The sequence below is a fragment of the Lathamus discolor genome, chromosome 2, assembly GCF_037157495.1.
Source record: "Lathamus discolor isolate bLatDis1 chromosome 2, bLatDis1.hap1, whole genome shotgun sequence".
In the NCBI taxonomy this organism is placed as follows: domain Eukaryota; kingdom Metazoa; phylum Chordata; class Aves; order Psittaciformes; family Psittacidae; genus Lathamus; species Lathamus discolor.
Window position 1 is genome coordinate 14538544 of NC_088885.1, and position 26218 is coordinate 14564761.

Genomic DNA, 26218 nt, shown 5'->3' on the forward strand with positions numbered 1-26218 from the left:
CTGCATTACAAAGCAAAGGTCAGTAGTGTAGTGTTATTGCTATTAAGCCACTAGAAAGAAATAGAGAAAACCCACATAACCAGTCATCCAATTTGGGATTTAAAATCCAAGTCCACACAGTCTGTATCTGAAAATATTCAAAGAACTTGAACGATGTAGGTCAGCACGAATGGCCTGTGCTGCCCTTGCTAGACCCTGGGCTGAAAGGCATTCCTTCCCAGCTTGTACAACAGCAAAAAGAGTAGAAAGACTCCAATGGAATAAAATAGGAAGCTAAACAATTTTTGGTAAAACTACTGCAGGACAACTATCAGGTTCTTCAGTGGATGAACTCACATTACCTGGTATTGCAAGACAATGATCTCCCTATGCTGGGCACTGGTGAGGCCGCACCTCGAATTCTGTGTTCAGTTCTGGGCCTCTCACTACAAGAGAGACATTTTGGTGCTGGAGCAGGGCCAGAGAAGGGCAACAGAGCTGGTGCAGGGCCTGGAGCCCAATGGTGATAAGGAACAGCCAAGAGACCTGGGCGGGTTTAGCCTGGAGAACAGAAGGCTCAGGGGAAACCTTATCTCTCTCAACAACTGCCGGACAGGAGGATGGAGCCAGGAGGGGGCTGCTCTCTGCTCCCAAGGAACAAGTGACAGGACAAGAAGAAATGGCCTCAAGCTGCCCCAGGGGAGGTTTAGAAGGAGATGAGGAACAATTCCTTCCCCAAAGGGTGCTCACACATTGGAACAGGCTGCCCAGGGCAGTGGTGGAGTCAGTGTCCCTGGAAGTGTTCACACATTGTGTAGATGAGGCCCTCAGTGCGAGGGGTTAGTGGTGGCCTTGGTAGTGCTGGGGAACGGTTGGACTGGATGAGCTTAAAGGTCTTTTCCAACCTCTCTGATTCTGTGGTTCTGTGACAATGTGATGTAGCTCCTGTTCAAGTGCAATAAGTGCTTTTCCAGAGAATTACAAACTATTGCAAAACCTGCGGAAACCGACATTAAGGTCTTCCTCTGATTTCAACCAGCTCTGAATAGTTTCAGTTGAAGTAATATAAAAATGAGAATAGCTCAGTGCAGAAGGTGGTGATGCTGTCTAAGCATTTCCAGATTCCAGGACAGCTTTTACCTGAACATCTCTTTTCCCACATTCATCTCCAGCCCACACAGGAAAAGGAATTTACACTTTGTCTAATTGCTTCTCTTTCTGCTATTCCACAGATATACAGAGCCTCAGTCAGCAGCTTTACCCCTCAAAATGTTGTTCTGCTTTGTATATAATAAAGTACACCTGGGTTAAAACAAAACATAACTGAGATATAGGATGCTTCTTCAAAAAAGATACAGCTTAGATGCAAGCTGGTTTGAAACAAATGTCTTACCTACAGCTTTTCCTGTTTGAACAACATTTCGGCTAGTAGAAACCATCACATTCCCAATCTTCTTTCCACGTTCACTGTTTTGCACAGAGCTAAACAAGAGAGATACTGAACACTGTTAGCTGACTGACTTAGTACTTCCAGATGTGAATAAAATACATAGTTAAAGTATATATATCAACACACACACAATAATTTACATAGTGTATGTATAGTTTTATATATACATACATAATCAAGCCCGTAATTCCTGCATGCATCTTATCCACAAAGATCAGTTAGGCAAGCTTCTCAGAGGAAGAAAAGATACAAAAGCCTTACAACTGCAATGCAAGAAAAACAGAGCTCTACTGTGAAGTCCAACATAAAATAGTGCGCTAGCACTGTTTGTCCTTATTTCAGGCAAATGTTCCATCTTCAGATGTGGTGTTTTGCAGAACACTGAGTACAGTTTCATGTGCAGGCCCAATTTAAATAATTATTTTGTTTCAGTTCATCATAGCAACAGTACGTTATTAATATTTGATCACACTTTAAAAACTATAAAAAAATCCAAGTACTATATACTTACTGTGACAATCTTAACTTCACATCTGACACAGAGTACTGGCCCTGGAATGGGTGGCTGGAAGAGGAGGAAAAACCAAGAAAACATTTAGGAATTTAGTTTTATAAATCAATTCATGTCACACAGTTATTACTTGTACTCCTCCTTGTGGCTTACAACAAAACTAATAAAATCTCTTGTAGACACACTACTTCACCAAAGGCGAGGTCCCAATGACAATTCAACTGTAGATTTCTTAGGAACGACCTGTAAGGTGCCTTCTATTTACAGTCCAGATATTAACAATCTTTGCACACTAAGGCACAGCACCTCCTTCTAACGAAACAGCAAATAAAAAAGATCCCTTAAACAGGCCAAGAGAGCTTTGCAGGTCTGAAGAAAAGCCTTCTTCAGACTAGAGCAGCTGACAACGCAAAAGCAAACAAAACTCCCTGCAGTACAATAACAACCCATTGTAAACAAAACACATGCACAGCCAACAGTGTCGCCAAGCCTGGCATCATCTAATCTTGGAGTGAAAATACACATAAAACAATCTAAAGTGCGGAAGATGCAACACAAAATAGGCAGTTCCCCTCCATCCCCATTAATGGCCACCCTGGACACATGGAAGCAATCAATGAAAAGCAGAACCATCTGAGCACAATTTCTGAGGAAAGACAAACTTTCTGTAAGTGTGGGCAGCCAACAATCAACTTGAACAACTTTCACTTCTTCTGAGTCAGGATGTATTTTTCTTCCGAGTCAGGATGTATTTTTCTTCCTAGAACTATAGCTCAAAATTAGAGCAAGAAGTATTGAAGGAGGTATTGATTCAATGTACCTTACAGCAGGAACAAGGGAACACTGTATTTCTACAGAATGGTGTGCCTGACTAGGAACAATCCATGGTAAATGCTTAAAGAAAAAAAATTATGCTTTCCTTACCTAGAATTGACCTCTGCAAGAGCTGGATGCTTGTTGCTATTCCATACTCTGTAGTTGTGGGTATTTTTCCAGGCTGCTACAAACACCGTTCCAAAGTCTGACAAAGTCTTTTCATTGTCTGATAAATTAAAAAGAAGATGAGAATTTGCAGCAATACATTATAGACCTAATACAAGACATAGCACATTCTTTCTTGTATGGAAACATGCAAGTTTTCCAGGCTCTCATCAAATCAAAGTAAAACTCTAGTATTAAGAACCAGGCACTTAAATAATGTTTTATTAGTTTCATTTTAAATTGTCCCAAACATACTATGCCAAGAGAGAAGGAAAACAGTTATTTTAGAGCAAAGGTAGTATGAAAACTCTGGCTCTTCGTATCAATCAGGTAATCATCTCAAAATACTGTCAGACGGGAACTGAGCATCTTCCGGACTTGAAAAATCAAGTCCCCAACCCCATGTTTTCTCACATACACCACAGAACAAAATCTGAATTAGTTATTTGATATGAATATAGAATACTTGTGATGAGAATGAAGTGAACAGGGTCAGTGCTGGGCAAACAAAACATTTTCCACAAATAAAACACTGATTCTTTTCGTTATATTCATGCACAAAAAGTTGGAACATTGAGATTTCTGAGTTAAGACAAAAGCTCCAGAAAACACACACACCTCTACATGACACTTTCCACTTATGTGAATCCCTGCTTTGGACTATGGCGGGAAGGGAAAAGAGATAGAATAGCCTTGGAAAACTTCCTGAAGACAGCCTCTTAGCTTAATGTCTCCAAATCCAATTAGGTCCCCAAAATTAACCTCAGGCTGCAACAGTGTCTGTAAGACACCCAAGTTTGTAAAAGTATCATCACATATGAGTTTTCAGGTATTTCTGCTTATGAGGAAAGCTTAATTAAATCAAGGAGACAGACAAAGAAGAAAGAAGACACAGAAGAAAGTGTCTGTCAGGCTGCGGAGTGAGAATTAGTAACAAACTGGGCAAGGAGTAACAAGAATAGCCAAGGTCAACCGAAAAAGCAGCCTGAAGTGAAATGTGAGGCAGAGAAAGATTCAATGACTGCCCACACATTCAATGCAACAGTACAAATGCTTATTACACCCACCCTCATCTCAGTCCCTAGACAAGGTGTCTGTTCTACCTGGTTGCAGCACAGCAGCAAGCAGTGCATGAAGATAAGCACTGAACTGAGCCCTGATCCACTCATCACCTCCTTCCCATCCAGTGCCATCAAGGAAAACATCGTCTCTGTTCTCAGTTACATGCTTCACCAAGTAATCTGCAAATCTCAGGTCAGCAGTTGTTGGGTTCAGGATCTTACGGAGTTCTGGATCATGGATTTGTACATTAGCATCTTCTATCTGAAATAGTTCCAAAGGTAAACATTCATCTGAATGAAATTACTTACATATATATTACTATATATTGCTACCTAAATCTAAACTTACAGTCCTCCCAATATCAAGAAGAAACAAACAGCCAAAGAAACAAAGAATTAGCTGTTCTCAGAAAGTCAGATACTGCTCTGATAAAACCAGAACCTAATCATCTCCCTGGCACATAGTAAAAGCTGCTTATTTGACAGGATCTGGTAGGGGAAGTTTGGTGCTCACATTCATTCTCCTAAAGGCTCTTTGATTATCACTTCAATTTACTAAGTTACCTACATGTAGCTGTCTTAGGTTACCAAATGCTGATTATGTAGCTGTATCCATTTGCTAGAACTGATTAGATGCTGATATTTTCTGACTAGATACTGATGTTTTCTGACTAGATACTTATGCTAGACCTGCTGTTTTCTTAGATACTGATTTTTGACTCTTGCTTGAATCAGAAGGAACTCAACAGCAATGTGCTTTATTATCCAACTGTAGCTGTTTCTCAGCTGCAAGCACTTATTTTTGAAGACCTTACTACAAACTGATGAAAAAAAGCCCACAACTTGAGAAGTTAAAATTACACAAGTGACAAAACAAAACTCTTAAGTGCCCTGCAAATTCAAATATTGGATATAAAACTATACAGAAAACCATGTAGTAGTTTTGCACACCTTATCTAACCCTATCCTAACAGATGACACCAATTTAATACACTTCTGCATTTTAAGAATTTATTTCAAAAGGAAAAATTCAGAATTTGGGCACGAATGTGAAACTTTAAAGCTGTATTTAAAATGCAACCTCTGTTTCCCCCTCCCTAGTTCAAGAAGCTCAAAGGCAAAGGTTCATACTTCCACAATCGCATCACTCAGATGCTTCTGCTGACGGAACAGGATATTGGTGGCTCCGGCAACGAAGCCGCGCACTGTTACATCTGACAGGAGGTGATGCTGCTGCAGTGCCATGTAGGGCAAACAGAGGTACCCCTAAAAGAACAGACATGTTCAGAGGATTAACATAAGGTCAAACAATTAGAATTGTCTATATTCATAGTTTTTCCCTAACAAAACCAGCACATTCCACCCAGAATGAACCTTAATTATTACCATTTCAGCCATGATTATCTATTGCTTTGCTACATCACATATGCAAAGCAAAGCAAACAGGTTCCACATGAATTACATTTTTCAAGAGGTGGTTATGCTGCCTTTCAGTCCCAGGACTGAAGCTGAAACACAATGCAAAGGACAGGAATCAAATGTGTTTATAAGGCAACAGATCAAGCAATATAAAACAAGAGTGAGGTCTCAGGTCAATTCAGAGACAAGTCAACAAAGATTCGTGTCTCCACTTGCATATCATGTCTTCTAGTAGTCCTGAAGCATGTAACGCAGGAAAGCTACAGACTGCTATCTGCATTTTGTAGGTGGAGATTTCCAGGCTCCAGAGATAGCAATCAATTTCTGATAACCATATGCATGCCTGCTTTAAGAAAGAGCAGGATAGAAAGCAATACACCATGCTTTTTAGCCACTCCATGATTACAAGCTAAACTAGTATCCTACATTCCAGTTGCAAAAGACCCCAACAACCAAACATTTTGCCTTTGTAAAAAGGCTTTGATGTAAATCATTGAGAGATCATCGAGAAGCAGCTGTAGGAATCGTAATTTTCTTTTCAATACAGGCTCAACATACCCCTGAAATCTAATTCCAGCTGTTCAGTTGCATAAAACACAAAGCGATTTACTGGTAGGAACCCTGAAGGGCTAACACATACCAGGCAGAAAAAAGAGGATGTGCACTTCATCACACAGTACGTGGTAATGGGAAACATATGGAAGAAAGGAGCACAGCTATTCCCTCTTGTTAGATTAGACATAGGGATGGCTTCCCAGATGACAAGGCCTTATCGGCTGAGAACAAATAGCCTGTGTCAAAGGAACAACAGTGCTTTGAGAGGAATCACCAACTTAAATGGAAATCTTTCCCAAAATACGGCTTGGAAAGCTGGCAAAGGAAGGTTTAATTACTGGATACTCAAGTAGCAAAGTCCTGGAAATCTTTTGCTATTTAAGTATCAAGTATCAGTTCCCGAATTCACATTTGTCTCTAAGTGCAACTACTCTTTATTTCTGTGAACGTGTTCCATTCTTTTTAAAGAGGGCAACTGAAATAAGTATCAGAACTTAAAGAACTGATAGCAAAGAAACAAGTATCACAACCTATTTTTCCTTATGCTTAGGTGTACTTGGAGAAGGAATTAGGCCATCTGGCAAAATCTCCTCCCACTCTCATTAGTCAGATTTATTAGTCTTTCCATGGCATTGCATAAAAAAGAACTGATATGAGAGCTCTAAAAGAGATTTAAGCTTTACAGCAAGTTTATAGCGGTTAAACTATAACTTCAAATGACATTTTTCTGATAACTTAAAGAGATGTAGTCTTTTCTGCTTTAATTACACTGGATGAATTCAAATGAAAAGTGCCATTGTGGAACAGAAGGTAAACACGTAGAAAACTGTCCATTTCCTTAAAATTGTTTATTTTTCCACTTTATGGGCTCAGTAGCAAACTAAGTTTGCACTCATAGGCCCCCTTATCAATAATTTTCTTCTTGCTTTCAATCTAGTATTTCCCATAGAGCCACACTAAATACAATTTACAGGCTATCCTTTTCATTAGACGGACCATACGGACAAACAAAGGACTGCAGATCTTGGTTGAAAAAGCATTTCTAACAGTGACGTGAGGCAATAAAGGGCAATGACATTTGAGCTGCTCCCGTGAGCCCACACAGACTGCCATTTCCAATGCAAGTTACGGACAGGAGCTCACAGACCCATTTAATAAAATGTTCTGTAAGGAAATGCAAATAAGCACCTCCAAAGGAAGAAATACCACTTCGAACCTCATCAGCTTGAGGAAATAAATCCGAATCTTCTTCTTTCTGGGCAAACATTCCTCTAAAAGATTATTAAATTAAAAACAAAACTTTTTTACTAACAAAAATATCCTTAACAGGGATGCACTTTCCAGGGGTTGGTGGGGAGAGATTATGGGAAACCAGCCATAGTAAATGTATTGCTTGTTATCTGACAATGCTCGGAGTCCTTAGAGAGACACTTGAGTACCTGGAGTTTAGTCAGGCACCAGCACAAGCTTAAACTTCAGTGGCTCTGCACCATGCACAGGGAAAGAGCCAGAAAACCGGGAGTTACCATGTAAAAAGAGAATGAAATTAGATATATATGCCCCATTCCTGGTATTGTTCAAGGCCAGGTTGGACAGGGCTTGGAGCAACCTGCTCTAGTGGAAGGTGTCCCCGCCCGTGGCAGAGTTGGAACTGGATGAGCTTTAAGGTTCCTTCCAGCTCAAACCAGCCTGTGATTCTATGATTCTATATATTCTTGTGTGTGCATACAGATACACATTTATATACACATTTTACACATATATATGCATATATATCTTTATAAATGCATACATATAAAAATTAGAAGAGGGAAACACAGGCTTAGGTGTTAGCTAAATACAGCTTTCAGAATCTTGGTGTAGATTAATGTATCAAAACACTTCTTAAGTACTCTGATCTTGCCCCATACAGGTTAGATCAACAACTCAGAGTGTAAGAAAACAGTAGTTACATACCATTTATTAACCACAGTGGGGTTACAGCTTACCATCATGTAGAATTAAAATGAGTGTATATATGAAAGACAAGTGTGTGCACATACGTGCACACACCCCTCTCAGACGTGCACTCACACTTTCCACCTGCCTACGAACACAGTCACTTGCCAGAGACTGTACTTACATGTTTTGTAGTACCCTACTGTCCATCTGGAGTTGGGTAACCAAAATTATTAGCCACTTCTGAAAAACAGATGTCTTTATGAGTTACCAGGTATCATAAACAACATGTTTACCTTTGTAAAAATAGCCAAGGGCATACCATACTGGTCCTCTTCCAACCCAGAAATCAGTCCTGGAATAAGCACCGCGTGTCCTGTATTTGCTTGGGGCTGCACAGTGATTGGAAGGCTTTCTGAGCTCAGAAGATTTTCAGCCTGTTCTGATGCTGTATTTTCATGTTCTCCTTCTTTCAGATTAGACTCCTCCAAAATGCTTGGATCTAAGGTCTCCCAGTCACTTTCAGAGGATGCTGGAGAAGCACGGGAAGGAACTTTCAAGCGCTGCACAGCACTGTTGGAGGACTGAGCTCCATTGCAAGTCTTCTCTGATGGGGAGAAAGGCATGCTTCTTTTTTGGCCTTCCAGTGAAAGGTTTTCTGCCACCTTTCTGCTTCCCTTTCCCATTCCTGAAGTTGTATCTGAAGTATCAGCAGTGGAAACAGAGTCACCTAAATGTGGTGTGTTTTCCTGCAAGCCAGCATCCTCTGATATGCTGTTTCTTGGTCTATAGTGTGAGCAGTCAGTAAGACCATGTTCAATCATCCCTGGAAAGTGACAGCACACAGGAATATCAGCATCTCAATAGAAATATAAGTGACTTTGAATAAAGAAAATGAACAAAGTGCTTTGGTGTACGTAGTGGAAATCAAGTTTTTTAAAACACTACTTCTGGGGGAAGCTGTGTTAAAAAAACACAAAACTAAACCCAAACCAAACCCCACACTTTCTCTCCTAAACAATCTTCCCCAACTTTTTTGCTTTGAGGAAACTGGTTAGAAGCTAGGAATTAGCAAGATTAGGGGTTTTGGCTCTGTTTGTTTGAACTCACCAGGAACATGTTACTTATTCAGGGTCCCACCTATGTTACCCACTGGCAATACAGAAGATCCAGTGGCTCCAATAAAGCACAAGAAAAAACCCATAGCGTGTAGGGAGTAAGAATTAGGGTATGTGTACACACATAAAAGTCACCTGTTTTTCAGGCAACATACCAACATGACTCTATTGTCACCTGTGTTGTTTGCCATATGAAACTGCCAGTCCCAATTATTACCAGGAAGCATATAAAAAAAGAAGTCCAAACTTCTCTTCTTACCAGGAAAGAGTGACAGGACAGTCATCAGAGCTCCCACTAATCTATTTACTGGAGAGATATAAAACAGCACCTAGTGGCAGAAGGGAGACAGGTGGGGAGAGAAAAGGAGAGTTGGCGGGGAGAGAACAAGAACAATAAAATTACACTCAAGCATGACAAAGATACATAGAACACAGGCAAACTATTCAAGGCATTGCTTTTTATGTTATTTTAGAGAGTCTGCTTGCCAACAAAAGCTCTTACAGCAGTTCAAATATTTAAATGTCTATAATACCCTTATATTTTATTTGTAATACATATGTTGCATATATACACCCATGTGTAATAGACACTTGTCAATCATTTGGATTTTACTGTCAGTTGTTAAGGCTTTTTTCCCCCCAGATTGATGCAGTTACTGAATAACTGACAGGAAAAAGTTGTTCCTGGCACACCACATAAATTCTTATCCATGTGTAGTACATTATAATATCTGTTATAAATCAAAGAGGCCAAATAATCTCCATTCCATAATTCTGACAAAAACCTATGCAAAACCATCTCTTCTAAGAAAATAAATTAAAGCTATGCAGATAAATGAAAACCAGGATAAATGCAGCATGCATTTATTAACAGTGTCTTCCTATGATTAAACACAAGATTTTGCGGAAACAGAAAACATGACTGATATTAGCTTTGGTAAAGCACTTAAGAGAATGGGAATAGAGAATCTCGTCAATTAAATCAGAGAGACTGTGATTAGTAAATTAGTTAGGAATTCAAAAGGACGGGTGTCAAAGGCTAGCAATGAAAGAAGAACCACAAGGCAGACTGAATATTACTACCAAAGCTCCTCCAAGACAGGCAAGTGTTACAAGGAATCAACCAGACAAAGGAATGCAGAATGACATAACTTGACTTTGCAAGCCAGTTTAATAGGTTTATGACGAAATTAGAAGTGCAAATTTGCAGACTTACTAGAAGACTTCTGCTGTCAGCTAGGCAGACACTTTGATGTGACTGATGAACTCATGTTTCACTAGTATTTGCAGGTCTACAAGTTAGTGAATTGATGGAACCAAAAGAAAAACCTATAGAGACCTAACACATACCTAATGATATTTAATAGTACCTCAGCTAGAAACAGATTATGTGTATTATCTTGCACAAATTTTCTTTTTTCTATGTTCAAGATAGGCAAATTCAATTGCTACAGCCACAGAGAAAGCATGATGAGAACAAGCAGTTCATCTGAGGACATGATTTCAGCTGACTCCAACAGGAATCAAAAAAGTCAAACTTCTTCTAGGATGCTGCTTTCTAATACACGTATGAAAGATACAGGACCCAACAGCAATGAACTACAACAGAAAACCTGCAATACCTCTAGAGATTTAGATTCCCAGATAATGTGTATTCCTAGCCAAGCTTATTTTTAAGCCTACAGAAATAATTAAGTCTGTAAGTACCATCTTGCTTACAAGAAATCTATTCCACCCTAACTTTTCACTGGGTATACTGCTTACTTAAGCCGAGTACTTTTCTATATTGGTTCCATCAAGCCCCTCTGCCATCTCTCTGTCTATATGTGCACACACTTCCTGACCCCTCCCAACCCATTATATGCCCTACAACATCTACATCAGCAAACTGGGTGGTCCTGGCAGCAGAAAATCCAATGATCACCATCTGGAAGCAGTCTTCCAGCCTAATGACAGCCAAGAGGTGGAAAACCAGTTCTTTAGCCTGTGGAAAGGCATCAACCAAATTGCTAAGGATTAAAGCAAATCGGTCTGCGGCATTCAGGCATTTTTCAGCACAAGGAAAACTGACATTACTAGTGGCTTCTTAGAGATTATGTTTAAGGTCTTTGAACATACAGATTCCTTCTGTTATTCTGGAACCTTAATATGTGCCAGAACACAGGCAGTGTCAGAAAACCTAAACTCTTCCTTTTGAAAATGCAAGCACTGTGTTCCTGTTGGAGGTCAGGGAAAAACAAAATCAAAGCAACCTGCAGGTTTATTCAATAAGTATCCAGTGACTTTAAAAACAATTTCATATGTTTGAGTCACATGAACATGCTTGGGAAACCCTTCCTCTTCCTGTGCATTTATGTCTTGTGGTTTGAGCAGCTTCAGAGAAGAACTCTAGCTCAAGAAAGCATTTTGTTTCTTTATGTCCAGATACTAAACTGACTTTGTGAAATGCTATTATAAGTTTTTAAACAGATCCGTGGAGATACGTTAAAAAATCCTACTGGGAAATATTCTTTTCATTTATGGTTTAAAAAAAACAGTGTAGATTTGGGTTCTTCTGGGGAAAAAGCTTGCGTATTGAGTCTTGATTACATACATATTTCTATGTGCACTCCTACTATGTCATAATCGTAATTTCTTAAGTATACCTTTTGCCTGGCCTTTCATACCTAGCAGCCTTTAGCATATAGCTCTTAAATGCAGAAACTGTGTGGAGGCCTCAACAGCAGCCTTCCAGTATCTGAAGGGGGCCTACAAGGATGCTGGAGAGGGACTCTTCATCAGGGACTGTAGTGATAAGACAAGGGGTAATGGGTTAAAACTTAAACAAGGGAAGTTTAGACTGGATACAATGAAGAAGTTCTCTACTGTAAGAGTGGTGAGGCACTGGAATGGGTTACCCAGACAAGTTGTGAATGCTCCACCCCTGGCAGTGTTCAAGGCCAGGTTGGACAGAGCCTTGGGTGACACGGTTTAGTGCGAGGTATCCCTGCCCATGGCAGGGGGGTTGGAACTTGATGATCTTGAGGTCCTTTCCAACCCAAACCATTCTCTAATTCTATTCTATGATTCTACAAACAGCATTTATTCTCATCAATAAACATTTAGAACTGTCAAGGTATATTTAATTTACAAGTGACAAGTGCAAAAGCTTTGGAGAAGCTGTTGCTTCTGTTTTAAAAGCCATATTTACTGCCTCACAAAAGATACCCAGGCCTTCAATAAGCTTTTAAAAAAATCACAACTGTTTATACTTAGAATTACTCATAGAAATACAGACTGGTTTGGGTTGGAAGGGACCTTAAGATCATCCAGTTCCAAACCCCTGCCATGGGCAGGGACACCTTCCACTAGAGCAGGTTGCTCCAAGCCCCATCCAACCTGGCCTTGAACGCTTCCTTTATAGATTAAGTCCTACTGACTTTCCAATTGCAGCTAACAGGAAATCCTCATTTTCCTTCTCAGTGCTCTGAAGAAGTTGGGGTTTAACAGAGCACGTTTGCTGAAGAAAAAGTGACATTTGGGAAATTGAAACAGAATTTTAAAAAACAAATTTAAAAAAGCAAAACAAACAAAAGCAAATCCCTGCATATATCTGAGACCTGATACACATTTGCTTCACTGAACGAATAGTTCCAGGTCACGAACGTGCTTGTTCCAGGGTATTTATACATACATATACACAGAGAAGAAAACAAATGTCTTTATTTCACAACTGCTTATACATTTTGCCTCTTGCACTTAAATGACTAAGTCAGCATTACTTCTGAGGCAGTGAGATAGCCCAAAGAAAACACTGAGCCTAGAATTCAACTGTTTTTACCCACTCAATGTGAGTTCACAGCCTGACATAACAGATATGGCTTTTTACCCTGTCTCCTGCAGGTGTCCGTGGAATTCAAGTCTGAAAGACACTTCTAGCACTCGTTTTCTTTGGTACGCCTATTTAAAGCCTGAACCAGAAGTTATCCTGTAAAACTATATGCAGCCTTTTGGGTATCAGCATTTCCTATTGGTTCCTTCACACAGGTACCTATTTGCATTATGTGTATCCTTTCCTATCTTTTATAATATGTTAAATTTCTCCACTCACATTTAATAACATTTGACTTACTCTGGCTGGGACAACCGTTAATAAGGTGGAGTGTGGACAGAACAGAAGTGGAGGCAAATTTTTATAACTGCATCTTCTATTTTAATTACCTCAGCCTACAAAATGTTACCTTTTTCTCTAGAAGAATCAGTTTAAAAAGGATCAACACCTGCAGCAAAAAACACAAAAAGGAGAAATATGGTGAGTGAACCAGTGCCATTTATCAAAAATAATGTGCAAGCATAATCTTTTACCCAAGGTTTCATGTTAATCACTGCATGATTGTCAAATGAGCAAATACATTCGACCAGTGAAAACCAGTGTTCCAATACTCTTTTTCTGCCTGAGCACTCATTTTAAATCAGCATTTGAGATACACAGTGAAAAGCCTACACAAAGAATTGTGTAATTTGAAGCACACAAAGCTTATTGGAAAGTACTTGTAGTGTAACTCAAGAATTTAAAAACCCCAGTAAAGTACAGAACCATAAAAGAGTTCCTCTACAGAAATACAGAAAAGATTCAGCAAAAGACCAAGAGTGTCATTCACCTCACCTAATTTTAGGTATTTACAGATGACACATCTAGATCAGAGTGGCTGTACAGACTCTCTACACTCAAACTAAAACACAGACAATTCTGGGGTATGACTGGCAGACCTTTGGTGTTAAACAAAAATGAGTTCTACCCCAAAAATTTACTGAGCAGGCACAAATACACCATGAAATTCAGATTCTTTAATTTGCTTCCTTGATACCTCTCTCAGTTAATAAAAGATTCTATTTGTACCTTAGCTATAGGATACACACTGCATTCAACAGTAATTGGGAAATAGAAGAGAAGCAAGTCCCCTCAAGTTCTGTGATGGAAAAGCTGCAGAAATTACAAGATACAAGTTAAAATGCTCCAAGTTGTGCCTGCACAGACTTTAACAATATTTTTCCATCACATTCATCTGATGAGAAACAGGAAACAGAAACAAGGCCATAACTGAGATGCCACCTGCAGTCTGGGACAGGTCTAAAGAAATTGTCACACAAACCTAGAAATGGCTAGGGAATCCAGCACACAGGCAAAATTTGTCAGTCTAGGACTTATATTCACTGAAGTTACGTAGGTTGAAGGGGACAGGAAATCACGAGGTTGTAACCAGAAGCACTTAGGAAACAGTCATCTTGCTCCTAGCTGGGGTATGTCTAGACATGTTTATTTTCCAGTTCCTCTCAAAGCATTTTACTCCACAAAGTGCTGTACCTCATATACCTAGTATAGAACACCTACCTTGTGTCGAAAGTGAAGAACAAGATCCCGAGGAGACAGACCTGAGATTCCAAAAAGAGAGCAATTACTACAGCTTAATAGCTAGTAGAGATACTAACTTAATTCTTGTCACCATTTTTCAGAGGGGACAGGACACCCATTATGTGAACCTGGTTATTTCTAGAGCAGAACTCATAAAATACTTTCTTTCAAGCAGGAGCAAGAATTATATCTACAACTGAGACAATAATAAGATGAACTGTCATACTCTTGAGTTGACTCCTGTTGGCTACCATACAGCATTATGGAAAGGCTGAAGTACTGCACTGTACATTCAGAAAACACAGAAAAGAGTCAGAATCAGATGGGATCTATCCCAAATAACAGCTGCCCCTCTACTCTGCTCTTGTGAGACCTCACCTGGAGTATTGTGTGCAGTTCTGGTGTCCTCAACATAAAAAGGACATGGAACTGCTGGAACAAGTCCAGAGGAGGGCCACGAGGAGGATCAGGGGACTGGAGCACCTCCCGTATGAAGACAGGCTGAGGAAGTTGGGGCTGTTCAGCCTGGAGAAGAGAAGGCTGCGTGGGGACCTCATAGCAGCCTTCCAGTACCTGAAGGGGGGCTATAGGGATGCTGGGGAGGGACTCTTCGTCAGGGACTGTAGTGACAGGACAAGGGGTAACGGGTTCAAACTTAAACAGGGGAAGTTTAAATTGGATATAAGGAGGAAATTCTTTCCTGTTAGGGTGGTGAGGCACTGGAATGGGTTGCCCAGGGAGGTTGTGAGTGCTCCATCCCCGGCAGTGTTCAAGGCCAGGTTGGATGAAGCCTTGTGTTGGATGGTTTAGTGTGAGGTGTCCCTGCCCATGGCAGGGGAGTTGGAACTAGATGATCTTGAGGTCCTTTCCAACCCTAACTATTCTATGATTCTATGATGAAAGCTTGAGCACCCTACACTATCAAATAGCTCAATCTAGAAATTAAGAGGGTATTGTTTCCTAAAAGCAGCCAAGCAGTGGCTTGTCAGCCTGTTGGGTCAAGAGGTAGCATGGCTTTTAACCTACAACTAACTCCTATTATGAAAGCAACACTCAATTTATTCGACATTTATTGAAATCCTTTAAGAAATAAACACATAACAGAACAGCGTGCAGGCACACAGACCTCTGTTGTTTAATTTGTTAAATGCACAAAACCAAATTGGCTCAGGAAGGGAATGTGCTGATTAGTTTAACATCTCTGCTGCTTGTACAAAAATACTTACCAAGATAAACCTGTGACCCTTCTAGTGAAGTATTGCCCAGGGAACTATTCATGTGATCATAAAGCTCCTGTTAAAGTTAGAACAAAAGCAAAACAAAACTCAGAAGCTGTTAATGGCACATGATCATCAAAAATCCAGAATAAACAAAATTCACTTTTTCAAGGGTCTCAACATCTTATTCCAGAAAGTCAGATTTTACTGATTGGGTCAATGGAGATACAGACAGATAATCATGCCTGTTCTTGTATTTCACTACACGTCAGAAAGGTGACTCTCTGTCAGATTAGAGTAGTTTATGTTAAATTGCTACAACAGCTGAATAAATGAATGACCTACACAAATGGAATATTTGAGCAATAACTGCAAACACTAAAGCCTGTAGCCTTACACTGAAAGCTTTGCTCTGTACACTGAAAGCTTGTTGTGTGGCTGTTACTGAAAAGTTACCTTAAGAATTGAAATTTGTGAGAAGTCTTTTTCTTCGAAGTACGCATGTGTGATGAGCTGCAGCTTTGCCTGAAGTAATCCATACAAAGGCTTGGGAGAAAAACAAACAAAAACACGTGAAGAAAACTTATTTAGTCACTCATCTTAAAGTAGAATCTTCTCCTATTCTTATCTTGCAATATAAACACATTATTACACACAGAGTTCATGGAGGGGCAGTTGCTAACTTGCAGCATCCTCCTCCTGTGCTTAAACCTTTCAGCCTGGTGACAGGTAGCTTTTGCTAAATAGGTAGAATCACAAGATGCTTCTTCAAAACAAGAGTGTGCTGTATGTGTGACTATCTTAAAACCTCTTTCAATGTCAACTGTCAGAGCATCAATGTCAATAGCCACCCTCTCCAGGTATTATAACGGCCAAAACCCTCAATCCTACTACATGAAATAAAGTTAGTATCACATAAGAATAATCAAAAGCACAAATAAATATCCTGATCCCTGATAACTTCTACAGAATGCAGACACTTCTACAATAACTCATTTAAGATACCAATTCCAGGCAGCTCACTCAAATGCCAGAGCCTTCTGACTCAATTTTACTTCAGTAAATTCACTCTGCAATGATTTAAAGTGAGGTGTTTAGAGCCAAAAATTCCAAATCAGAATATGGAAAATAAATAATTTTTAGTATGTTATCTGAAAGTGTTTTGGGAGTTAAACAAACATTCTTACCAGCTGACTGAGAACACAGACACTCTTCTGTACTGTTTCCCGGGTGATATCTGCTTGCCGTACTTTTAATGCCTAAAAAATAGAAGTATTACAGTAGTTCTACCAGACACAGTTGTGAATACAGGTCTAGTTGCCACATGCCACCCCCCTGTTTTAAACAGAATCCTAAAACTGACTGCCTTAAATGGTAGAATATCCAAACCATGCAACAGTTTGCCCTTACCTAGTAAAAATGGTCATAAAACTGGTAAGTCAGAGTTGTGTTCTCATCTCAGTGAGCACAGCAAAGATCCAAACAGAACTGTGATGATAGGCAGAGGATTGCTTAAAAAGACACTAGCATGAGAAAAAGGCAATAGCCCTGGAAAAGGCAATGACATTTTAACTCAAGGTAATGTAACAGATCACAACACATCACTTGCTCTTCTCTAACAGTATCTGTGGAAACAGATCAGGTTGAAAAGTCTTTGCCTAGAAACTTGTTTGCTTTATACTTGAGGATTTCTTTGAGCCACCCATCAAATAAATAGGAGGTATAATCTCCAGAATCAACTACATTCTCAGCCAGACCAAATGGTCTCGGGTCTCTTTTTAAGAGCAGACCTAGAAAGGGTGGGGACAGAAATCCAGCAAAGGGATTAACTTAATGATACAAACCAGCAAGTGTGTAGACTGCAGCCCACGCACCAGAAAGGACAGATGCGAAGAGCACTACAGCTGTCCTATGAAACACATTGTTTTATGTTCTACTTGTTCCAAAGTGTTAAACATCTCTTTAGCTTCTTAATTAGTTACTAAACAACATAAACTAATCAAGAGCACAATAAAGCCAGGTTGATTTATAGTTAAATAGAGGAAGGCTCTAAATCCCAGAATACAGTGAAGACTGGCTTCAAAGATAGTGAGGGAACTAAAGTCAACCTGGATTTAGTTCAGAAGAAATTGAACTAAAATCTGCATGTGTAAAATTTCTCCTATAGCATAAACAGGAACTTGAAATATAATCAAGGTATGACTAACACTAGAACAGAGTACAACATTTACATCTTCTGAATACAAGACTCATTTAAAACTCAAACCCACATGGCAGTCCAGATTTTTGGCATTTCACTGGAAAAGGGAGGAATTTTAAAAGAAATTCGTAATAACTCAGCAATAGAATCCTATGGGGTTGGAAGGGATTTTAAAGATCATCTAGTTCCCAACTTCTCAATTGTAAGTACATAGATCATACTACCGTTACTACTTCTGAAAATATGGACAGATTCCAGTAGATCAAGTACATCATTTCCTCAGTGTGATCAGGTGCATACCACCTCTCAGCTATTTTTCACTTTTACTGCTTTTTACTTGCTCCGTATTGGTAAGCAGCTACAATGAATGGGAAGATTCTTGTCTACTCTGCAAGTGTACTTTCGGCAAAGGAGGTAGGTGAAGAAAAACATTCCTACACTTGCATCATAAGATCCCAGGAAACACTCCAAAATTCTTCATGGGCACACACTGGAGAAATTTCAAATTTTTCCACCCAAGATGCTTAATTCCCAGATACATGACTTGGCTGCCTGACAGACTATTAGCTATTTGCTGATAGCTGCTTTCCTATTTGGTGCTGATGTTTGGATTAGCTCACAAGAGCCAAAACATATTTGTCAATTGCCTTGGACATTTCAAAAGACCACAATAAGCCTGCTGACATAAGGGGAAGGAATAGCTTCCAAGTTATGGAGCTATTTACTATGCATATTTTCATGGGTTTTTAATGCAAGCTGATCATGCAGTTTATTGGTGTAATGCAAGCCACTGATTCTTGGGGTCATTAATGCATCAAGCCTACTATTTCATTAATATAATTCCCAACTTGGAAAGTTACCTTGGCTTCAATCTGCCTGTAGCAAGAGACACCATAGACTGTGGTTCGATCCCCACATCTCGGTGGCAAATGGAAAAACACAGTATCTGCAAAAAAGAAAAGACTTGTTTCATATGTTGCTAACAGGAGTCCAATACTGTCATTTTCAGTATCACTTATTTATAAAACATTCACTGCTGAAAATACTGGCACACTTATTGTCTGAGACTTTAAAAACTCATCTATAAAGCTATGCCTACACCTAAATTAGTTTCAAGACTGCAAGATGCTTTGTGGAAGCATCTCCAGCTGTGCTAATATGGATGTTCTGACAACAGCCTGGTGTTTAGCTTAACCAAGCTCCTACAAGCCCACTGACAGGTTCTCAGAAGCAACTATTGACAGCAGCTAAGCACCACTGAAACCTGCAGGCATGCTGCTTTTCCAATTCAGTATGGAGGAACGAAGACAAAGCACTGTGAGGCAAGGCATACAATTGGAGTGTGATGCCATTAAGAAGGTAAATGCCATGAAGACAGGGAAAAAAACCCACCAACAAGGACAGCTGAAAGATTAACATAGCTGCTACCACTGCTAAGGTAGATATCTATGCACCACTATGCTCACAAAAAGGATTTGTGAATCCTTGTCTCACACAAAATAATTACTCTCTCTGTGCAAGTGTAACATGAAAGAAAAAAAAAAGTATCTATAAAATATGACAAGAGAAAGGTTTTTATGACCTACGCACCAATGTACATACACACACGCTTGCTACTACTGCAAAAGTTGCTAAATCGTAACTAGAAGACAACTGCTTACATCTGCCTTTCAAAAACCTGAGTGGAACTTGTTTTGAAACCAACTACTAATACTTTGCTTCACAGTAACAAAATGAAGAGACAATCTCACATGCTTTAAGCCCAACGGAAAGAGGGACTACTCACAACAAAGCTAATTCCCCCAAACAAGTTTAATGACATTATGAAGACTACCTAGGGTTTTAGAAAGCCTTGAAGACTGCTTCCTGAACCATCATCTCCTTTGCAAAAATGCAACTATCAGTGGGAATTACTTTAAAACTCAAAAAATAGATATCTAATAAAGCTATAGTAAGCAGAACTATTATCTGAAACAACTTGCCTGTATCAAATTCAGGTGCATTCTTGTTTACAGAACACAAGAATATATATAATTTTTGTTGCCAAGTCTTTATTTATTTACCCAAAATTACACACTGATAAGCTTTTAGTGCAGTGATAAAAATACTCAAAGTTGAGGGACGGTACTAAGCCAAAAGAATACATGTAGGTGCAGCTGAATGTGACTTTCCCGGCTTTGAATGTAGCCTATTTCTCCTTATGTATTTAACAACACAGAAATCCAGCTACTGAATCATGACCCAGACTGGAGTCTTCTTGCTGCTAGGCAGGGGATTATTTTGATATTACTTTCTTTTTGCTTCCAAATGAGATCTCTGGAAGCTGGAGAACTAGGAAGCTAAGTACATAGAGTTAAAAAAAAAAACAAACCACCACCACAAAAATGTTAGTAAAAGTAGTATTAAAGCATTTCTGTGATTTTGCTGGTTTAAGTGACTTCCTTGTTCACTGCTATGCAGAGAAAAAACCCCAGATGAAACAACTGAACATGCATATAAATGTCATGGTGATGAACCAAACTGCTGTCAAACAAATAAATGCAATACTAAGCAACAGAAACAAAATAACTGCAGTGAACTTGCTGGTAAGTACATGGGAAAGGAATCATTCTGCTGACAAATACACTAAAGCTTCTGTTCCTGCCCTTTACATTTGCTGGTTTTCAAAATACACCATTCTACAGACACTGAGTGACCTGTAGGTTACTCTAAGAACCTCTGAATTAGTAGAGAACATGACGATTACATACATTACAAAGCAGAATGTTAGAATTTCATTCTTCCGTCAAAACTGGATTAGGTTTTACTTAAGAGTTTATTCCCTGTTCAAAGAACTGAAAGGGCTGGAGCCTTGTTTTGCTCTAGACTACACGCAAGTGTAGGCTTTTGTCGACATCTGATTTCTTGATGCAGGAGGTACACCTTTATGATCTACTTTCATTTCAAAGTCTGAAGCAACGTATCTTTGCCAATGTATTTGGCAGCTTAAACCAAAAACAACTCAGGAAGTCTAAAAGAATCACCAATTAACTGTTCAGATATCAAGATGTTTTCTTTGATTGCAGTAGCAGTAGTAGATACAACTTCCTCTCTCACTTCTTACCTTCCTGATAGTTGTGAGCCCCATCCGGTAAGGCAAGAAATGGCAAGTACTTCCACTCCTCTGGCAAGCTTTGGCTGTCATGTCCTTCTGCAGGTTTTAGGGGAGGATAGGAAAATTCAACCTAAACAAAAAAACAAAAGCAGAGGGGAGGCAAAGAGGCAATACATTACTTTTATCAAACAAGCGTCTATGATTCATCCCAGCATCTTTTGTTTTAGCAACGGTATTAAAGTTTTATTTCCTACTAGCATTCTTTATCTCCTACTCCAAAGCACACACAGACTGACTCACATGTGGTCTGACAGGCCCTGATCAGATCTGGCTTGTACAGTGTTTCTGTTCAGACTAGGACCTTTTCCTCAAGAGAAATGTGAAACGGGTCCTCAAGCACAAAGTATCACCCAGCAGCTGAATATCTTCTGTATACACACAGCCAGCAGCACACTGCTGCACCTGCAACCTCAGCAGGGGCCATCACTGGTCACACATAGCCTGAAATCAGATTAGGCTTCTCAGCCCCGCAAGTGCTCATGGCTGGGTAACACACTAACACACACAAGCCTCTATTTTACCCTAACAGTGTTGAATAATCTCAGAAACTAAGCTAATAGCAAAATACTGTTTGCAAGTATTTTTATATCCTTCACTGCAATGCGCTCTACACATTGGCCTAAAGTACCTCCCTTTCCCCAAGAAATCCTGCCTTTCAACTTCACCTTTCATTTTGTTGTCATTTACCTCTTTCCTAGAAATACAGAAAACCTTTCCATTCTTAGCACTACACTGCATGTCTACCACAGACTCTCATCATCAGCATCTTCACAGTACTAATCCTTCATCTTCTTTTTCTATGGAGTCCCCATTGGGTTTCCAGCCACTTTCACAAACTCTTTTTTCCAGAAGTGCATTTGGAGTCCCAGACTGGTTTGGGTTGGAAGGGACCTTAAAGCTCATCCAGTTCCAATCCCCTGCCACAGGCAGGGACACCTTCCACTACAGCAGGTTGCTCCAAGCCCCGTCCAACCTGGCCTTGAACGCTGCCAGGGATGGGGCAGCCACAGCTTCTCTGGGCACCATGTGCCAGCACCTCAGCACCCTCACAGGGAAGAACTTCTTCCTAATGTCTGATCTAAAACTCCCTTCTATCACGTTAAAGCCATTCCCCCTTGTCCTGTCCCTCTAACCCTTGTAAAGATCCCTCTCCAGCTCTCTTGTAGGCCCCCCTTTAGGTATTTCTTAAATTACCAAACAAAACTTAAACCCACCTTTATCAGTAAAAGAAACTGAACAGCAAGTTAAAATAGCTAAAGACACTGCAACTTCTCTCAAAGCATGTGTAGCTATAAACACTGAGGTGTAATATGTACACATGGAAATTTTCCAGATATATACACATGGAAAACAAAAGCACGGCAAAGCAAGCATACAGAAAACCTTAACATTTGATGGATGATAAAAGACAAACATGGTAAAGGATGAGAGGACTGAAGATGAAATAGCAACTAAATCAAGAAAAGTTAAATTCTTCACCTTAACACACGGTGTCACTCTTTCTACAACTGCTGCCAACTTAAAAAAGCACAAAGGACACCACCACAAGAAATCAGCCTTGTTACTTGCTGTTATTAAGTTTTCTTATTCCTTGCATTATAAATGAGCTCTGGAAAATACCCACAAAAAAAATAAAGGTCTGGTGAAAGGCAAAAATCCTGAGCAAAACTTGAGCAACCCACAAAACTAATTAGGCAAGGGGGGAGAAAAAGAACCCAAACCAACAAAACATGCAATAGAGAAAGGATTAATTCTGGAAGGGGGAAAGGGGAGGGAATCCAGACCCTGACTTGCAATTAGTTACCAAGAATCCTCAGTCTGCTACTTATGCTAAGGAAACGGGAAGAGCATCTGACTTCCGCAGGAGAAACAGATACTGGAATTAGCATCCATCCAAGCAGCAGAGAAACTGCCTGCCATCTAGTACAAATACAAATCCAGAGAACTTCTTGCTATCCTTTTCAAACCACAGATACAAGAAAACTAAAACGTCAGAAGCTTCATGTTAAGTATCTGCAATACAGAAAAGGATTACACAGTCTAATGCTGTCCAGATTCAAACCGGCTGGAGGAAAACTTGACAGAATTATTACTAGATTCCTGCAGGAGAAGTAACCTTAGCAATAAATAAAACACAGTTCCTAAGTGTTAAAACACAGATAGTCAAGAAACATCTACACTAACCTCCTGAATTAGGCATTTTATTTCACAGCATGACCCATGGCAGGAGGTTCTTTCCAGCAAATACAGAGACCACAGGTCCCTTAGAGTTCAGTGAATACCTTCAAGCATTCCTCACAGTAAAATATGGTGAGTAAAGATCTAAGATATCAGGCTACATTCAAGCACTTACAGAATTCCAATTTTATTTTGCATTCCAAACAAAATAATTAATTAGAAGATACAATAAAGGAAAAAAAGGTAGGGCAACTCAAGTTACGCAAGAAAAATGTATTCACTAAGGATACCCCTTTTTAAAGCCCAGAATAAAGCCAAAAGATCTGGCCTCCTGTGTTCTTTTGACAGCATGAAATTTGCTGAGGAACTACTTTGTTCCAGCTCACAATACGCTGTCAGCACCTCAGCTGCTATCTGATCCCAGCAACAGGGACTTCAGCAGGCGTCGACTGTTCCAAATTCAACAAACTGAGCAGACATTAGACACTAATGACAACCTTGTTCTTTATCAGTCTGCTTTCAAAAATGTGCTCTCTGTATGCATCTGCGTGTATAAGTGAGAGAATATCACAAAACTCAGATAAAGCAGAATTAAGACCGCTTAAGTAGCTTAAACCAGAATATTTCACAGATCTACTTTATGATAGACCTGATTTATGTTCTGATATACTATTCCTCCTCCTCCCCAAGAGTATCCGTGTAGGAAGTACCCTGGTTTCTAAGGAGGAATCATGTTTGTGTAGTGTAATAGATCACTGCTTTTAGAAGTACTGCCTCATACCATGGAGGCTGAAAGCGTGGAAGTAACAAAGCAGGAAAAAGAAAAAGGATAATCCAACAGCAAGGAGAGAACACAATGCCTTGGGGGAACTTCCTTCCACCCCTCCTCTGACTTAACTCTTTGAAATGAAATCACTGGGAACTCTTTAAATCAAACTTCTTGCCAAGTAGTCAGTGCAGGTGGGATTCATGTCAGCTGCCTACATGTCAAAAAGCACCATCTCCAAGACAGCTTTCCTTTTCCTAAGCATTCTGCAGACAGAGAAAAGAGACACCTGCAGAGGACGATTCATCTGATCTGTTTCTTTCCATCGCCTCTGAAGAGAGCTCGCTCACACTTCTAACTTGCAGCTGACTGAATGAATGCAGATGAAACTCATCATAACTGCTCCCTGCTTGATTTCTACAGCTCAATTTGCAGACTTGCATCAAACTCTGCATATTAAAAAACATTATTTCAAACCCAAAGGATAAGAACACTGAGTAGCCTAAAAAAGAACTCCACAACCATCAAAAACACTGAAAAAACCAAACCCCACAGCTCTTGAAAAGCTTGGCAAAATGCACATATACAAGAGTGATAATAACAGGGTAGACAGAATCTCAGTTCTATCACTTCTGACTTGTTGAACAGCTGGAGCCTCAGTCAAATCCTCCTCTCAGCCTGTGTGTGCACAATGTGCAGTGTCCCCAGTCAAAGCAACCTAAAATAAAAGCTATTTTATTTCTCATCTTCCACTTTAAACCCAAGACGAACCTTGACAGGGGGATGGGATTGGACTACAGAGAGACCTGTCTCAGGGCTCTTTCGCCCTCTTCACAGAATGAAGAGAAGCTAATTTTTTATTTAAATACAATGGATTTATGTAAATCCTTACATATATACATACATATAACCTGAAACCAGGACAATGTGCATACATAAGCACGCACTTCAATTTCCCTGTTGTCATTAATACACAGATGTATTAGTGCAAATATGAGAAATAAAGTCTTTTAATAAAGCTCATTAGTCAACAAGAACAAAGAAATACATGCAAGTTCAGAGCAGACTGCCAGAGCAGTTTTTTTGTCCCCTCATGTGAATTAAAGAAGACTCCCCAACAAAATGAAATTCAAATGCAAAGCTGAACTCAGAGACATCAGAATAAGCTACGTAACACATGGACTAGAATCTCCACTCAGTTCTTATTCCTCCCAGTATCAGGGATCTTCATTACTGCTGGAAATATTTCTTATGCCTGTCAAAGGGGTTTGATGGCAATGCTTTCTGCCTGTTCACATTGTCTTGTTCGGCGAGCACATAGCTCTTGATGGATATCCGAACTAAAATCGATACAGAATGTTGTGCTGCAGTTTAGTGGACAAATAAATAACCGTGCTCTGCACAGAGGATTTCACCCTTTGTGGATGGCCAAATAAAAATAAAATACAAGTTAAAAAACTCTCCCCTTAAGGAGATTTCCCAGCCAGAAGGAATTTACCAGCCATTTATTATTATTTTACTCATTTATTATTTTTTAACTCAAAGTAAAAAAGACAAGTGCAGGCAAGGAAAAAAATGTATTTTGCCTGTTATATTTAGGAACAAACATGGTGTTTTTTCTTTAAAAACAATACATTGATATTCTCTTCTAAATTACAAGTACACAACCAGAAGAGAAGTTAAAGCGCATTGATAAAAGAGGAATTTCCAATACATATAAACACGTCCACCTAAGGTATTACATTCAGACATTACCCAGGAAGTTGGCATTAACTTTTGGTGAGCTTCATACTCAGGTAAGGTTGTTTCCCTTACCTGTTAGAAATGTTTAGCGTTGGTAACCACAGTAAGATTCTCAGTGAGCACCAAACAGCAATCATCTAAAATGTGCTGGCAAGGCGGTATAAACTCCTCATCCTCCCCCTTCCATCTACAATCATGTTTGAACTATTCCACTTACAAGTTAACCCCTCTTACTCAGCACAGTCACAGTATCAACTCTCCTCTTTATTATAGGTGTTTGAGAAGATTTTTCTTCGGACTAGAAATAAAAAACCGTGTGGACACAAGTAAGGCTCCCCATCAGTTCAATGAAGAGAGGATTTAAACTCAAATCTCTACTAAAAAACCCTGAAAATATTCAGAATGTTAAAGACTAAGGATGCCTTCAGTAAACTGCAAAATCCAATCTACAGGGAGAGAACCCACTCCGTTCTCTGAACAATTGCTTTGATGATCTCTCCCATTGCTTGTACTGCACAAACAGGTAAAAGAATTGTCCAAAGGAAGGAAAGGTGAT

At 39.6% G+C, this 26218-nt stretch overlaps 1 protein-coding gene across 4 annotated transcripts in view; it reads right to left on the minus strand.

The window, feature by feature from the left end:
* The window catches only part of AVL9 (AVL9 cell migration associated), a 38625-nt gene that overhangs the window by 4526 nt on the left and 7881 nt on the right, over positions 1 to 26218 (minus strand). For 2 of the 4 annotated variants that reach the window (XM_065665836.1, XM_065665838.1), the window contains exons 2-15: positions 20925 to 21045; positions 18682 to 18767; positions 16809 to 16880; positions 16078 to 16167; positions 15631 to 15697; positions 14384 to 14424; positions 13233 to 13271; positions 9272 to 9341; positions 8191 to 8720; positions 5114 to 5248; positions 4025 to 4244; positions 2865 to 2982; positions 1941 to 1994; positions 1373 to 1461 (exon numbers count right to left, since the gene is read on the minus strand). In XM_065665836.1, the coding sequence (XP_065521908.1) occupies positions 1373 to 1461; positions 1941 to 1994; positions 2865 to 2982; positions 4025 to 4244; positions 5114 to 5248; positions 8191 to 8720; positions 9272 to 9341; positions 13233 to 13271; positions 14384 to 14424; positions 15631 to 15697; positions 16078 to 16167; positions 16809 to 16880; positions 18682 to 18767; positions 20925 to 21045 (1732 nt within the window). Of the gene's footprint in view, positions 1 to 14; positions 1282 to 1372; positions 1462 to 1940; positions 1995 to 2864; positions 2983 to 4024; positions 4245 to 5113; positions 5249 to 8190; positions 8721 to 9271; positions 9342 to 13232; positions 13272 to 14383; positions 14425 to 15630; positions 15698 to 16077; positions 16168 to 16808; positions 16881 to 18681; positions 18768 to 20924; positions 21046 to 26218 lie in introns of those variants that run through there. The other 2 variants (XM_065665835.1, XM_065665837.1) reach the window with 2 other exon arrangements.